Source organism: Bufo bufo, chromosome 1 (genome assembly GCF_905171765.1).
Source record: "Bufo bufo chromosome 1, aBufBuf1.1, whole genome shotgun sequence".
NCBI lineage: Eukaryota > Metazoa > Chordata > Amphibia > Anura > Bufonidae > Bufo > Bufo bufo.
Genome location: NC_053389.1, coordinates 440,685,099 through 440,701,876, shown reverse-complemented (window position 1 = coordinate 440,701,876; position 16,778 = coordinate 440,685,099). Strand labels below are relative to the sequence as shown.

General features: G+C 42.4%; 1 protein-coding gene across 43 annotated transcripts in view; it reads right to left on the bottom strand.

The window, feature by feature from the left end:
- Positions 1–16,778, bottom strand: part of MYBPC1 (myosin binding protein C1) — a 138,374-nt gene that overhangs the window by 95,875 nt on the left and 25,721 nt on the right. For 19 of the 43 annotated variants that reach the window (XM_040407324.1, XM_040407317.1, XM_040407447.1 and 16 more), the window contains 3 exons: positions 11,783–11,827; positions 9,591–9,635; positions 6,703–6,744 (listed from right to left, as the gene is read on the bottom strand). The exons of 7 other annotated variants lie outside the window; for them this stretch is intronic. In XM_040407324.1, coding sequence (XP_040263258.1) covers positions 6,703–6,744; positions 9,591–9,635; positions 11,783–11,827 — 132 coding nt within the window. The remainder of the gene's footprint in view (positions 1–6,702; positions 6,745–9,590; positions 9,636–11,782; positions 11,828–16,778) is intronic. 17 more of the 43 variants (XM_040407358.1, XM_040407375.1, XM_040407384.1 and 14 more) reach the window with 3 other exon arrangements.

The window sequence follows — 16,778 nt, the reverse complement described above, 5'->3', positions numbered from 1 at the left end:
GTAACATAGTACATAAGGCCGAAAAAATGACATTTGTCCATCCAGTTCGGCCTGTTATCCCATATAAGTTGATGCAAAGGAAGGCAAAAAAACCGCTAGCTAATAGGGCCACAAAAGTCCTTTTAAGGACTGGTATAGGTGTGCTATCGATAGGTGTGACATACTGAGGGGTGTGATATACTTATAATATACTTTCTAACATAGAAAGTATATTATAGTGCATTTGTATTGTGCAGCAGTTGTGTGTGGTTCTGCTGCTATACTGCAGCTAGATAGAAGGACAAACGCTATTGGAATAACTAATTGCAACTGTTGTGATATACCTGTCCCCCCCCCAAAAAAAAACCAACTGATTAAGGGGTGTGATATACCTATAATATACCTTCTAACATAGAAAGTATATTATAGTGCATTTGTATTGTGCAGCAGTTGTGGGCTGTTCTGCTGAGATACCGCAGCTATATAAAGGGACAAACGCTATTGGAATAACTAATTGCAACTGGTGTGATATACCTGTTCCCCCCCCCCCCCCCAAAAAAAAAAAAAATGATTAAGGGGTGTCATATACCTATAATATACCTTCTAACATAGAAATTATATTATAGTACATTTGTATTGTGCAGCAGTTTTGTGCGGTTCTGCTGAGATACCGCAGCTAGATAGAGGGACAAACGCTATTGGAATAACTAACTGCAACTGGTGTGTTATACCTGTTGCCCCCCAAAAAAACTGATTAAGGGGTGCGATATACCTGCTTCCACCAAATATTGATTAAGGGGTTTGATATACTGGCTTCCAGAAAATACTTATTAAGGGGTTCTATATACCTGTTTCCACAAAATACTAATAGAGGGGATAGATATACCGGCTTCCACCAAAAATTTATTGAGACCTGCGATACACCAGCTTCCACCAAATATTGATTAAGGGGTTTGATATACCGGCTTCCAGCAAATACTCATTAAGGGGTTCTATATACCTGTTTCCACAAAATACTGATAGATGGGATTGATATACCGGCTTCCACCAAATATTGATTGAAGCCTGTGATACACCGTCTTCCAACAAATATTGATTAAGGGGTTTGATTTACCAGCTTCTAGCAAATACTAATTAAGGGGTTCTATATACCTGTTTCCACAAAATACTCATAGAGGGGATTGATATACCGACTTCCACCAAATATTGATTGAGGCCTGCAATGTACCTGCTTCCACAAATACTGCTCTTCTATAGGGACTTTGTCACAGGGTCATTTTGAAAATGACAGGCAGAGGAAGAGGCAGGCCATTCCGCAGGGGTGGTAGGGGTCAGGCAGGTGCACCAGGCTGGAGCCTAAGTGGGAAGTTGGAGAAGGTGAGTGTGATTACGTCAAAGGACGCACCAGAGTTGGTTGAGTGGCTCACTCAGCTTTCCACTTCTGCACCCTCCTCATCCTCTGTATCAGCACCCTCCTCACTCTCTGCTGTGTGCACCCCCAAAGACACCACCACTACCACCATAGCCCCTCCTCTCGAGTCAGAGGAATTATTTTCCCATCCATTCCCAGACCTTACTGATATGCAGCCATTCTTGGCATCGGATCAGGAAGAGGAGGTAGCAATGGCCGCCACCCAGCGGTCTGATGACAGTATCCAGGTCAGCATAAGGACGGAGGTCCCCGCTGTTGCTGCCTACTCCGAGATCTCTAATGTCAGTGGTGGTGAAGGTGACGATGATTATGTGTTGATGGATGTCACGTGGGTGCCCACAAGAGAGGAAGAGGAGGGGAGTTCAGAGGAAGAGACAGAGCAGCAGATGGGGGTAGAAGGAGGAGAAGTAGGCAGAACTCGCAGTGCACATGAGGCAAAAAGCATGTATCTGGAGCGAGCCATCCACCATGCACGGTCACATCTGGCGCTACCAGAACGCCAGCACATGCCTCCGCAGTGTGTTTTTTTTTAACGTGTCAGCTGCTGACAATAGTGTTGCTATCTGCAGCCTGTGCTGTCAACGCATAACGGTAAGCCCAACACTCACCTAGGGATGACCGCCTTAAGAAGGCACCTGGCCTCCCATCACTTAGCCCAGTGGGAGCAACACCGTCAGAACCCACAAAGCCACACTTCCGGTGCTCTATGTCCTGCCTCTTCCCCTTCTCCTCTCTCCTCCCATTTGTCCTCCACTCCATCTTCCACTGTGCCGTCATCGCGTTTATCTGGCAAAAGGCAGGCTTCTGTGGCCCAAATATTCGAACGTAAAAAGTTGATGACGCCGGATAACCCTCTTGCCCAATGGCTGACCGCTGGCTTGTCGGAACTGCTAGCCAGCCAACTATTGCCATATAAACTGGTGGACTCGGAGGCCTTTAGAAAATTTCTGGCCATTGGCACACCGCAATGAAAGGTCCCCAGAGCTATATGGCCACGTTCAGCGGCAAGTGAATGTGTCTTTGGCACACAGTGTCGGTGCCAAGATACATCTGACCACATACACGTGGTCTAGCAAACACGGGCAGAGAAGGTACATAACTTTTATTGCCCACTGGGTAAACCTTCTGATGGCTGTCAAGCATGCAACCCATGGCACCCGTGTGGATTTGGTGTTACCGCCACGGATTGCATGTCTCCTCCTCCTACTCCATCCTCCGTCTCCTCCTTGGCTGACTCCTCCTTTTCCACCTCTACTGTCTCTTCCGCTGCACCCCCCAAGCTCCCCAGAACCTATTCAACGTGCCAGGTGAGACGTTGCCATGCTGTGCTGCGGCTGTTGTGCCTGGAAGCCAAGAGCCACACCGGTCCTGCACTGCTTTCAACTCTGCGGTCACAGGCCAATCAGTGGCTAACCCCACTCAATTTGACAGTTGGTAAAGTGGTGTGCGACAACGGTGCCAATCTGCTGAGTGCGCTGAAAAAGGGCAAAATGACACACATGCCGTGCATGTCACACGTCCTGAACTTAGTCGTGCAGAGATTCGTTGCCAAATACCCCGGGATCCAGGACGTCTTGCGGCAGGCCAGGAAAATCTCTGGCCATTTTAGAAGATCTTACATGGCCATGGCTCGCCTTGCTGACATTCAGCGGCGACACCACCTGCCCTTCTGACATCTGATTTGTGACAGCCCCAGGCACTGGAACTCCACCTTGTATACGCTTGATAGGCTGCTCCAGCAGCAACGTGCCATTAACGACTACCTGTATGAACTCTGCAGAAGGACAGGTTCGGGGAAGCTTGGTTTCTTTTCACCGCGCCAGTGGCTGTCATGCGCGACGCATGCAGACTTCTGTGGCCATTTGATGAGATCACCAAACTGGTCAGTCGTAGCCAGGGCGCCATCAGTGACATCGTAACTTACGCCTTCTTTCTGGAGCGCGCATTGCGTCATGTCATTGATCAAGCCGTCGAGGAGCAGGAGCTGGAAGATGAGGAAGTCACAATGCTGAATGAATTCCCAGGGGGGGCTACTCCATCTGAGACAAGTCAGCAGGAGTGTGAAGAGGAGTCAGAGGAGGGTGGTGCCTGGGGGGGGAGGAGGAGGAGGAGGAGCAAAAAGAGCAGGCTTTAAACTTTTCGGGGATCCCTGGTGTTGTCCTTGGCTGGGGGGAGGAGACCGAGGATGACACTTTCCGGGGCGATGAGCAGGAGCCAGGGCGCTCCACCTCTTACAATTTAGTGCAAATGGGGGCCTTCATGCTTCAGTGTTTGAAAAGGGACCCCCGTATAAAAAGCTTAAAAAACAAGGACCGGTACTGGGTGGCAAAGTACTTAGACCCCCGGTACAAACACAAAATGGCGGGCATGTTGCCAGCATCACAGTGGGCTGTCAGAATGCAGCATTTTTAGGCATTGCTGCAAGAGATGCTGCATTCTGCTGTTGCGGGTGCTGGCAGAGTAATTTCCACCCACAGAGAAACAATTGCGGGTACCAATCCTACCGCGCATGCAAGAAGAGGGTGCTTTGAAGATGTGTTGGTCACTTCGGATATAAGATCATTCTTGCAGCCAACCCATCGGCAGCCGCCCTCCGGATCCAGCCTCAGGGAACGCCTAGACCGACAGGTGTCCGACTACATCTGGTTAACGGCCGATGTGGATGCTCTGAGAAGCGAGGAACCCCTGGACTACTGGGTGTACAGGCTTGACCTGTGGCCAGAGCTGGCACAATTTGCCATGGAACTCTTTGTTTGCCCCTTGTCGAGTGTCCTGTCGGAAAAGACGTTCAGCGCAGCAGGGGGGATCGTGACCGATTAGTGCACTCGCCTAGCTCACGACAGTGTGGACTACCTCACATTTCTAAAAATTAATGAGGCATGGATCTTGGAGGAATTCAACACCTGTGACAACCACGTTTAATTGAATTTCGTTATGCCAGCCCATACATATCCGCCACCACACAGAACAAAGAATGGTCCTTGTCTTATGTAAATACAGCGGCATAAAAGGCCTTTTCTGTCCAGTGAATGCCTAATGTTTGGGGCCGATACTCCACTGGCCTGCAGTAAAATTGCTATCCAATGACCGTCTAATATACCTCCAGCCACATAATCACTTGATCTTTTCTGTACGGTGAATGCCTAATTGTTGTGGTCTTGGAGGAATTCAACACCTATGACGACCACGTGTTATCGAATATCACTTATTATCATTAGGAGTTTATTCAAGAGGGGGGATTTCGTTAGCCATGTTTTTAATCCAATTTCATATTTTTAGTTCTTTTAAACATACGTATTTGACATGTATTTGTACTGGCCTGCAGTGAAATTGTTATCCAATGACTGTCTAATATACCTCCAGCCACATAATCACTTGATCTTTTCTGTCCGGTGAATGCCTAATGTTTAGGGCCTGTGCTCCACTGGTCTGCAGTAAAATTGTTATCCAATGATCGCCTATTATACCTCTAGCCACATCATCACTTGATCTTTTCTGTACAATGAATGCATAATTTTTGGGGCATATAATCTAACTGGCCAACAGTAAAATTGTTTTACGGTGACCGCCTAATGTACCTCCAGCCACATAATCACTTGTTCTTTTCTGTACAGTGAATGCCTAATGTTTGGGCCCTGTACTCCACTGGCCTACAGTAAAATTGTTATCCAATGACCGTCTAATATACCTCCAGCCACATAATCACTTGATCTTTTCTGTCCGCTGAATACCTAATGTTTGGGGCCTGTACTCCACTGTCCAACAGTAAAATTATTATCCAATGATTATCATTAGGGGTTTATTCAAGAGGGGGGATTTCGTTAGCCATGTTTTTAATCCAATTTTATATTTTTAGTTCTTTTAAACATATGTATTTGACATGTATTTGTACTAGCCTGCAGTAAAATTGATATCCAATGACCGTATAATATACCTCCAGCCACATAATCACTTGATCTTTTCTGTACGGTGAATGCCTAATGTTGGGGGCCTCTACTCCAGTGGGCTACAGTAAAATTGTTATTCAGTGACTGCATAATGTACCTTGAGCCACATAATCACAATTTCTTTTATGTCAGGTGAATGCCTAATTTTTAAGGCCTGTACTCCCGTGGCCTAAAATAAAAATTTTCTAGGCTGCAGTATGCACATTTTTGAGAATTTCTCTTTAAGACGCGTAAAAATGGCCCATGATTAAAATACATATTTTTGGTGGGAATTTTTGTCATTGATCCCCCTCTAGTATGTCACTGTCCATGTTGTGGGACTATTTGTGAATTTCTAGTAAGTATTTGGTGGCTGCAAATATGAGCTGAAGGTTTTTCAGGTTCGCCTGCCATTAAAGTGAATGGGGCCCGCCGCGAACTTGCGGTTCACAAACATTTGACCGCGTTCGCGAATCGTCCTGGCCAATGATCGTCCATCACTATTCACTAGGAGGTGTCCATTTTCCTTCCCTAGTTCTCAGGCCTGATTCCCTGTTCCCCCCTTCCCTTCTATGCTTGGTGTGGTGTTTCCCTCCCACACCGAAGCATGACAGAGAAGTAAGTGGATTTTTTATTTTGTTTGCTCTAACGGTGGGGGCTGATCTGAAGCTGGGGGCTGATCTGAGGCTGGGGGCTGATCTGTGGCATTTGGGCTGATCTGTGGCATGGGGGCTGATCTGAGGCATTGGGGCTGATCTGAGGCATTGGTGGCTGATCTGCAGCATGGGGGGCTGATGTGTAGTATGGGGGGCTGATCTGTGGCATGGGGGTCTGATCAGAAGTCTGATTGGGGTCAATCACATTGTGGTCTGAGCTGAAGTCTGATTTGGGGTTTGATCTGAAGTCTTATTGGGGTCTAATTTACATTGGGGGTCTGACTGGGGCTGTGAGCTGAGGTCTGATTCGTGTTCTGATCTGAGGTCTAATGAAAAATATTTTTTTCTTATTGTCCTCCTCTAAAACCTAGGTGCGTCTTATGGGCCCATGCGTCTTATAGGGCAAAAAATATGGTATATTGTGCTACACTGTGATATTTAGTTTTGATGGGGCAGTACCATATTTTTTGCCCTATAAGATGCACCATTATACTAGTTGAGGGGAATGAATATTTTATAGACAGTGTACCAAACATTTTAGATTAGTAAAAAGAGTGAACTAAAATTTCTACTACTACAATGCATGCAAAAATACGGAAAATGCAGACAATGCAAATTCTATTACTACTACATTCAGTGGTGCAGATAAGGAGACATCAGACAAGCAGTAGTCCTCTACACAGGCATCCTACAGCTATAGTCCACTCACCTGTTTCTTTCCCAGACTCAACATCAGTGGGCTTACTTTGCTCTGCGCGGGAAGTATAATCATATTCCATGTCACAAGACGTTTTGTTTTTTATATAAAATCACTGCACTGCTGCTTGCTGTGAGTGGGTGATTAACACTATACCATGAGCAGGCATCTACATGCCCTAATAGGGTATTTGGTCAGAAGATGCAGGTGCGACCACCACTGAAGCAATACTCGAATTTCAATAAATTTGAAAACATTACAATTTCTGTAAGAAACACTGAGGTTAAAGGGGTCATATCACTAGTTCTGATCCTGCAAAACTGCTGATGGTGTTAGGTAAGAGCTATGGACATACATTGTCAATGCTTTTATTATCGGCGGCACTGTGAAAAAGATGTTTGTTTGGAATCGCAAAAGTAGTGATTTTCTGGTTAGATTTGTGACAGCCATCACTTAGAATAAAGGGTAAGAGCTGTGAAGCAGTTCAGTGATGAGAACATTGTGCAATGAGGGGAAGTCTTCTGGGAACTTGTGGGAGCAGCGGTGCTGGACTCAAAGTTCTTTTTCACATTGCTTCTAATATCAGAAGCTCTGACCAACGTATCTTTAACCCCTTAAAGTAAAATCACACACATGTACTGGATTGCCATTACAAAGATATATGAAGCAAGCTCACATGCTGAGCTCACTTCTAACATGGTGGGTGCTGGCTGTATATTCCAGCAGGCACCCACTGGCAGTGACCATGATGGATCAGCAATGATGCCGATCCTGGTCATTTAATCTCTCAGATACCGCAGTCAATAGGAACTGCAGCATCTGTGAGCTTAGACAGAAGGATGGGGCTCCCTCTGTACTACTATTGGAGCCACGATGGGGAAATTACAGGGCTCAGAATGGTTGCCATGACAGCATTGGGCTTTGTGAAGGTTCCCAGAGCTGGTATGGCTGACTGCCTGAAAAGCCAAGCCCGTGGCACGGCCTGACAGGCAGGCAGTGAAAATCCCACAGACTGCAATAGTATTCGATTTCATTCTATAGAACACAGAATCAGAAGATTGTGTGTTCAAGTCCAGTAAAAAGTAAAAAAAAAAAAAAAAACACCCCTTTTTCAATTCTACATATAAAAATAAACAATAAAAAAAATAAACATAACAGGTATCGCCACATCTGAAAATGTCCAAACTATTAAAATATTAATATATATTTCCTGCACAGTGAAAGCCGCAATAGGAAAAATAAAAATCCATGATTAGCCAATTTTTGGTCATCTTGTCTCTCCTAAAAATTGTATAAAAAGTGATGAAAAGGTCGTACGTACCCCAAGATGGTACTAATAAAAACTACAGTTTGTCCAGCAAAAAACAAGCCCTCATACAGCTCTGTAGACAAAGATTTTTTAATAAATATAATAAATACTATACAATTTTGTTATCGCCATAATCTTACTGACCCACAGAATAAGGACATAATATCAAACCCTAAAACCATGGCGGATTTGTGGTTTTCCCCATTTTCCAATACAAGATATGGTAGCTTAAATGTTGCTATTAAAAGTCCCACAAAAAATTAGCCCTCCCCTCAGATGGCTGTGTGAAATGAAAACCGGTTCTTAAGGGATTAAACAGCTGTCCATGGCCCTCACCTAGCACTGTTACCAGTTTGACAGTCTCCCTTTAAAGTGTAATTTGTGTAACTCACAATGGAAATATTTCAGATAATGAAACTTTATTTTGGCCTTGCATGTCAATCGTTTTTTCAGGAAATTGACAGGCTAAATAAAATAATGGTTTAGCCCACAAAATAGCATCGGCCATCAAAAACATGCATTTAAAATAATAGATGAATGTCTTTAAAAGGGTCTTCCACACGTCACTATGCACATCACTGGAGACTAGGGGAGATAAAGGGGTTGACTGAGTTACTGTAATTATTAGATAAAATAATGTTATATTCGCCCCTTTGATTCCAATACCACTGCTCCTCTCCTCCCCACCACTGTAGCCATGACATCATGTATTGGCTACAGTAATGACATGCCTGTATACCACACGTGACTGCTACAGCTTCAGTTGAGACCATTGAATGGCTTCAGCGGTCATGTGCAATGTTTGGTCACATAATCATTACAGTCAGGATAACAAAGCCCAGCAAGGAGGATGGAGTGCGAGCTCTGGAGCGGAGGATTTGGGATGCTAAGTATAGCATTTTTTTTTACTATTATAGGTTAATAGGTTTGGTATTGCCATATTCATATTGAGCGGAAAAATAAGGATGCCATGTCATTTTTAGCACACAGTGAATGCCGTGTCAGAACCCAAAAAACTTTGGTGTAAGGTGTTTTGTTTTGTTTTCAATTTTCAAGCGCTCATATGGCTATATGAATGGAAAATTTAAAAAAAAGTTATGGCTATAGGAACATGGGAAGGAAAAAATGCAAAACAAAAATGGGCCCGGTACTTAGTTCGATAGGTTCCCTCTCTTTTTTTTTTATAAATAAAATTACTCGGTCATCTCTTTTAAAGAAAGAGTCGAGTACTGCTTTCTTGACTCTTTTTATGACTGCTCTAGACTTTAATAGCCTTTTAGATGCGCAGCCATGACTTTTTGAAGTATATGAGGACAGCAAAATCAGTGAACGGGCCCCTTATTCATGGCGCCAGTCACACATGGATATAGCATAAATGTATAAGATGGGAATACCCCGTTAAATGCTCAGGTTGCATATGTAAAATTACAGGCAACAGAAAAAACTGATAATGCATTGAAAGACGCACAACATTCTCTAAAACCTTTGTGGCATCATGCATAAAAAAAAGAATTGTGCAAAATTCAAACAAACCCACTACTGCCATCTACATCGTCTACTTAACTCAAACCATATCCCAGGCGCCACTCACCTTTCTCCTTCTCAGGAACTTCATCATGAGGTTTGATTTCCTCTGCTGGAGTGAAATTATTTTTTCCAGAATTAGGAAAAAATAAATCTAATCACAATCTAATGTTATAGCTCAAGCACACAAACATGGTGGACAACTTTCAACACTGCTGCTCCTCTCCTCCACACCTCTACAGCCATCACATCATGTTTTGGCTGCAGTAATGACATGCTTCTATACCACACGTGACTGCTGCAGCCAATCATTGGCCTCAGCAGTACAGAGCACAAGAGTGCTGAAGCCAGTGTTTGAGTGCTACTGGAGCTTCCCAAGCTTCCATGATAAGCTCCCTACTAAGCTGTACACAAAGCTCAGCTAGGCAGGGAGCATGTCAAAATCCTATTCACCCTAATAGATCTCTACTAGGGTAAATAGGACTAGGGATCAAAAGATCCCAAGTTCTAGCCCCCAAAGAGGGACAATAGTTATTATTATAAAAGTTAAAAAGAAAAGTAAAAACAAAACAAAACCCAAAACATTAAAATATTAAAATTTTAAATTGCCCCCTTTAGCAATTTTACATATAAAAAAAAAAATATAAACAATAAAAAACATATCCAGTATTGCAGCATCTAAAAAATGTCTGAACTACTAAAATATTTTTAAAAATTTCCTGTGTGGTGAACGGCGTAACAAAAAATATCTTTCCCCCAAAATCAATTGAATAACAGTGATCAAAAAGTCGCACGTACAACAAAAATGGTACCAATAAAAACGACAGTTCGTCCCGCAAAAATTAAGCCCCCATACAGCTCTGTGGACAGAAATATAAAAAACGTATGATTCTCAGAAAATGGCGATGCAAAGGAAATGTAGATTTTTTCAGAGTTTTTTTTTTTTTTTTAAGTAGTAAAACAACAAAAACTACGCAAGTTTGGTATTGCCATATTAATATTGAGCTGCAGAATAAGGATGCCATGTCATTTTTAGCGCACAGTGAATGCCGTGAGGTCAAAACCCCTTTGGTGTAATCGTTGTTGTTTTTTTCAATTTACCCCACAAATATTTTTTTTTCCCATTTTCCAATAACAGACAGGGTAAATTAAATGGTGCCCTTAGAAAATACAACTTATCCCACATAAAATAAGCCCTCATATGTCTTTTTTTATTTTTATAAATAAGATTACTTGGTCATCTCCTTTAGGCCTCATGCACACGACAGTTTTTTTTTGCGGTCCGCAAAACGGATTTCCGTTGTTCCGTGATCTGTGACCGTTTTTTCTTCCGTGGGTCTTCCTTGATTTTTGGAGGATCCACGGACATGAAAAGTGAAAAAAAAAACTAAGTCAAGTTTGCATTGAAAATGATAGGAAAAACGGACACGGATCACGGGCACGGATCACGGACACGGATGACTATCTTGTGTGCATCCGTGATTTTTCACGGACCCATTGACTTGAATGGGTCCGTGAACCGTTGTCAGTGAAAAAAATAGGACAGGTCCTATTTTTTTCACGGACTGGAAAAACGGATCACGGACGCGGAAGCCAAACGGTGCATTTTCCAATTTTTCCACGGACCCATTGAAAGTCAATGGGTCAGCGAAAAAAAACGGAAAACGGAACAACGGCCGCGGATGCACACAACGGTCGTGTGCATGAGGCCTTAAAGAAAGAGTCAAGTACTGCTTTCTTGACTCTTTTTGTGACTGCTCTAGACTTTAATAGCCTTTTAGATGCGCGGCCATGACTTTTTGAAGTATATGAGGACAGCAAAATCAGTGAACAGGTCCCTTATTCATGGCGCCAGTCACACATGGATATGTGGTTCCCTGTCTTTTTTTTTTTTAAATAAAATGAATTAAGCCATCTCCTTTAAAGAAAGAGTCGAGTACTGCTTTCTTGATTATTTTTGTGACAGCTCTAGACTTTAATAGCTGTTTGGATGCGCAGCCATGATTTTGGTGAAGTGTTAATGGGGATAGCAAAATCCGTGAACAGGTCACAGGGGGCCTATCACTTATTCATGGCACCTCTTTAAATGTAAAATAACAGCCAACAGAAATAACTGATAATGCATAAAAGGTGCACAACATTCTCTGAAACCTTGGTGGCATCATGCGTAAAAAGAAAAATTGTGCAAAATTCATACAAACTCACTACTGCCCTCTATATGGTCTACTTAACTCAAACCATATCCCATGCGCCACTCACCTTTCTCTTTCTCAGGGACTTCATCATGAGGTTTGATTTCCTCTGCTGGAGTGAAATTATTTTTTTCAGATGTAGAAATAAATCTAATCACAGTCTATTGTTCATAGCTCAAGCACACAAACATGGTGGACAACTTTTATAAGTTTTTGGAGGGTGAAAAGTAACTTGAATACCTGAGGTAAAGCTATGTATGCCTGGAAAGATAGCAAACAATGCATTCAAGCCAAATATTCCAATGCTGCCAGGCAACAGTGCTATCCTCTGGGCCACCATAAACCTCAACGCTGGAAATTTTTCTAAACATATTTTTATATCACTTGTTTTCTCATCATTTCCTATCAATCTATTTTTTTATCAGTGTAACTCACATTTTTAAGAAGATCTAAACCTTACTTAAGCAAATACACCATATTCTTCATAAAACGGGCTGTCTCATTGATTGGATCTATCTCTTGGCACCCCCACCAAATACCTGATTTTGCAAGGGATATGTAATATTACATGACATTCAGATGAACAGCTGTCCATATAATACATGGAAGACCCAACTTCTCCAGATTGGGAAGTACCGTATTCTTACGGAGCAGCTCTTCTGACTCATAGAGGTGGTCCTGAGCGTGGGACCCACCTCCATGATGTTCATATACCCTAATTGAGAATATAGACAAGGGTTTCATGCCTTCATGCAATAACTAGTGATGAGCGGCAGGGGCAATATTCGCATTCGCAATATTTCGAAAATATTTTGTAGAATATTCGTCATATATTTGCAAATTCGCGAATTTGAGATTATATTGTCGGCAATGTATTATTCGCGTAATGCGCGCAAAATACTGTCGTGGGTCACTTATGCTACATTTTTCAAGCTGGTATAAGTTTCCTGAGACTGGAGAAAATGTATATTTTGCGCTTGCGAATTTTCGGCAATTGATGATGCGCATATTTTTTCACAATACGTGCAACTTGTGACATCACAGCAGTATGTCTGTAGCATGTATGTATGGACATCAGAACCTATTACACTGCCTAACATCCTGCACTGGAATCAGCTACACTATATCACAATCTAACCTACACTGACTGTCTCCCTCTAACTATCGGAATTATATATATAAGTTAACTGTCTAATGTAATACAACAAAGCACAGAGCACAGCAATGACACTGCTGTCTCTTTCATAACTGCAATAAACTTTAGAAAATAGCTGCGGGGGAGGTTCTTATATACTAAGGGGTAGGCAACTTTTCTATTGGTTGCTAGGGATGTTGCTAAGCTGTGACAAAGCCTTCTCATTGGCCCACAAGCTAGAAGAAGGGAGGCATGATCACCTGATGTGTACTGTGTAAAAAAACAAAACAAAAAAAAAAACACGAATACAGGGAGTGCAGAATTATTAGGCAAGTTGTATTTTTGAGGATTAATTTTATTATTGAACAACAACCATGTTCTCAATGAACCCAAAAAACTCATTAATATCAAAGCTGAATATTTTTGGAAGTAGTTTTTAGTTTGTTTTTAGTTTTAGCTATTTTAGGGGGATATCTGTGTGTGCAGGTGACTATTACTGTACATAATTATTAGGCAACTTAACAAAAAACAAATATATACCCATTTCAATTATTTATTTTTACCAGTGAAACCAATATAACATCTCAACATTCACAAATATACATTTCTGACATTCAAAAACAAAACAAAAACAAATCAGTGACCAATATAGCCGCCTTTCTTTGCAAGGACACTCAAAAGCCTGCCATCCATGGATTCTGTCAGTGTTTTGATCTGTTCACCATCAACATTGCGTGCAGCAGCAACCACAGCCTCCCAGACACTGTTCAGAGAGGTGTACTGTTTTCCCTCCTTGTAAATCTCACATTTGATGATGGACCACAGGTTCTCAATGGGGTTCAGATCAGGTGAACAAGGAGGCCATGTCATTAGATTTTCTTCTTTTATACCCTTTCTTGCCAGCCACGCTGTGGAGTACTTGGACGCGTGTGATGGAGCATTGTCCTGCATGAAAATCATGTTTTTCTTGAAGGATGCAGACTTCTTCCTGTACCACTGCTTGAAGGAGGTGTCTTCCAGAAACTGACAGTAGGACTGGGAGTTGAGCTTGACTCCATCCTCAACCCGAAAAGGCCCCACAAGCTCATCTTTGATGATACCAGCCCAAACCAGTACTCCACCTCCACCTTGCTGGCGTCTGAGTCGGACTGGAGCTCTCTGCCCTTTACCAATCCAGCCACGGGCCCATCCATCTGGCCCATCAAGACTCACTCTCATTTCATCAGTCCATAAAACCTTAGAAAAATCAGTCTTGAGATATTTCTTGGCCCAGTCTTGACGTTTCAGCTTGTGTGTCTTGTTCAGTGGTGGTCGTCTTTCAGCCTTTCTTACCTTGGCCATGTCTCTGAGTATTGCACACCTTGTGCTTTTGGGCACTCCAGTGATGTTGCAGCTCTGAAATATGGCCAAACTGGTGGCAAGTGGCATCTTGGCAGCTGCACGCTTGACTTTTCTCAGTTCATGGGCAGTTATTTTGCACCTTGCTTTTTCCACACGCTTCTTGCGACCCTGTTGACTATTTTGAATGAAACGCTTGATTGTTCGATGATCACGCTTCAGAAGCTTTGCAATTTTAAGAGTGCTGCATCCCTCTGCAAGATATCTCACTATTTTTGACTTTTCTGAGCCTGTCAAGTCCTTCTTTTGACCCATTTTGCCAAAGGAAAGGAAGTTGCCTAATAATTATGCACACCTAATATAGGGTGTTGATGTCATTAGACCACACCCCTTCTCATTACAGAGATGCACATCACCTAATATGCTTAATTGGTAGTAGGCTTTCGAGCCTATACAGCTTGGAGTAAGACAACATGCATAAAGAGGATGATGTGGTCAAAATACTCATTTGCCTAATAATTCTGCACGCAGTGTATTCGTCATTACGAATATATAGCACTATATTATAAATATTTGCAAATTCTTGAAGTGCTGATATTCGCGATAAAAATTCGTAATATGAATATTCGCGCTGAACACTAGCAATAACCCTTTTAATGAACTTCATTTTTATCTGTTCTTGTATATACAGGGAGTGCAGAATTATTAGACAAATGAGTATTTTGACCACATCATCCTCTTTATGCATGTTGTCTTACTCCAAGCTGTATAGGCTCGAAAGCCTACTACCAATTAAGCATATTAGGTGATGTGCATCTCTGTAATGAGAAGGGGTGTGGTCTAATGACATCAACACCCTATATTAGGTGTGCATAATTATTAGGCAACTTCCTTTCCTTTGGCAAAATGGGTCAAAAGAAGGACTTGACAGGCTCAGAAAAGTCAAAAATAGTGAGATATCTTGCAGAGGGATGCAGCACTCTTAAAATTGCAAAGCTTCTGAAGCGTGATCATCGAACAATCAAGCGTTTCATTCAAAATAGTCAACAGGGTCGCAAGAAGCGTGTGGAAAAACCAAGGTGCAAAATAACTGCCCATGAACTGAGAAAAGTCAAGCGTGCAGCTGCCAAGATGCCACTTGCCACCAGTTTGGCCATATTTCAGAGCTGCAACATCACTGGAGTGCTCAAAAGCACAAGGTGTGCAATACTCAGAGACATGGCCAAGGTAAGAAAGGCTGAAAGACGACCACCACTGAACAAGACACACAAGCTGAAACGTCAAGACTGGGCCAAGAAATATCTCAAGACTGATTTTTCTAAGGTTTTATGGACTGATGAAATGAGAGTGAGTCTTGATGGGCCAGATGGATGGGCCCGTGGCTGGATTGGTAAAGGGCAGAGAGCTCCAGTCCGACTCAGACGCCAGCAAGGTGGAGGTGGAGTACTGGTTTGGGCTGGTATCATCAAAGATGAGCTTGTGGGGCCTTTTCGGGTTGAGGATGGAGTCAAGCTCAACTCCCAGTCCTACTGCCAGTTTCTGGAAGACACCTTCTTCAAGCAGTGGTACAGGAAGAAGTCTGCATCCTTCAAGAAAAACATGATTTTCATGCAGGACAATGCTCCATCACACGCGTCCAAGTACTCCACAGCGTGGCTGGCAAGAAAGGGTATAAAAGAAGAAAATCTAATGACATGGCCTCCTTGTTCACCTGATCTGAACCCCATTGAGAACCTGTGGTCCATCATCAAATGTGAGATTTACAAGGAGGGAAAACAGTACACCTCTCTGAACAGTGTCTGGGAGGCTGTGGTTGCTGCTGCACGCAATGTTGATGGTGAACAGATCAAAACACTGACAGAATCCATGGATGGCAGGCTTTTGAGTGTTCTTGCAAAGAAAGGTGGCTATATTGGTCACTGATTTGTTTTTGTTTTGTTTTTGAATGTCAGAAATGTATATTTGTGAATGTTGAGATGTTATATTGGTTTCACTGGTAAAAATAAATAATTGAAATGGGTATATATTTGTTTTTTGTTAAGTTGCCTAATAAGTATGCACAGTAATAGTCACCTGCACACACAGATATCCCCCTAAAATAGCTAAAACTAAAAACAAACTAAAAACTACTTCCAAAAATATTCAGCTTTGATATTAATGAGTTTTTTGGGTTCATTGAGAACATGGTTGTTGTTCAATAATAAAATTAATCCTCAAAAATACAACTTGCCTAATAATTCTGCACTCCCTGTAGTCTTCTCTAGTAACACAAGGTTTGATTAAAAAAAAATACAATTCTGAACCTGCCAGTAGATGCATTTATTATTTATTTTATGCACTCATATATCGCTGACATATTCTGCAGCGCATTACAGACATTAGCATCAGGCTGTCCCCAATGGGGCTCACAATCTAAGTTCCCTATCAGTATGTCTTTGGCTTTGTGGGAGGAAACCCACGCAAACACGGGGAGAACATTTATGCATTTTAGTATCATTACCTTTTGCCCTAAATGTAATTTTTAGATACAATTTGAATCAACGTGATATTCAGCTGTACAGTGTAGAAGGTTTTTGTAAGAAATGTAAAG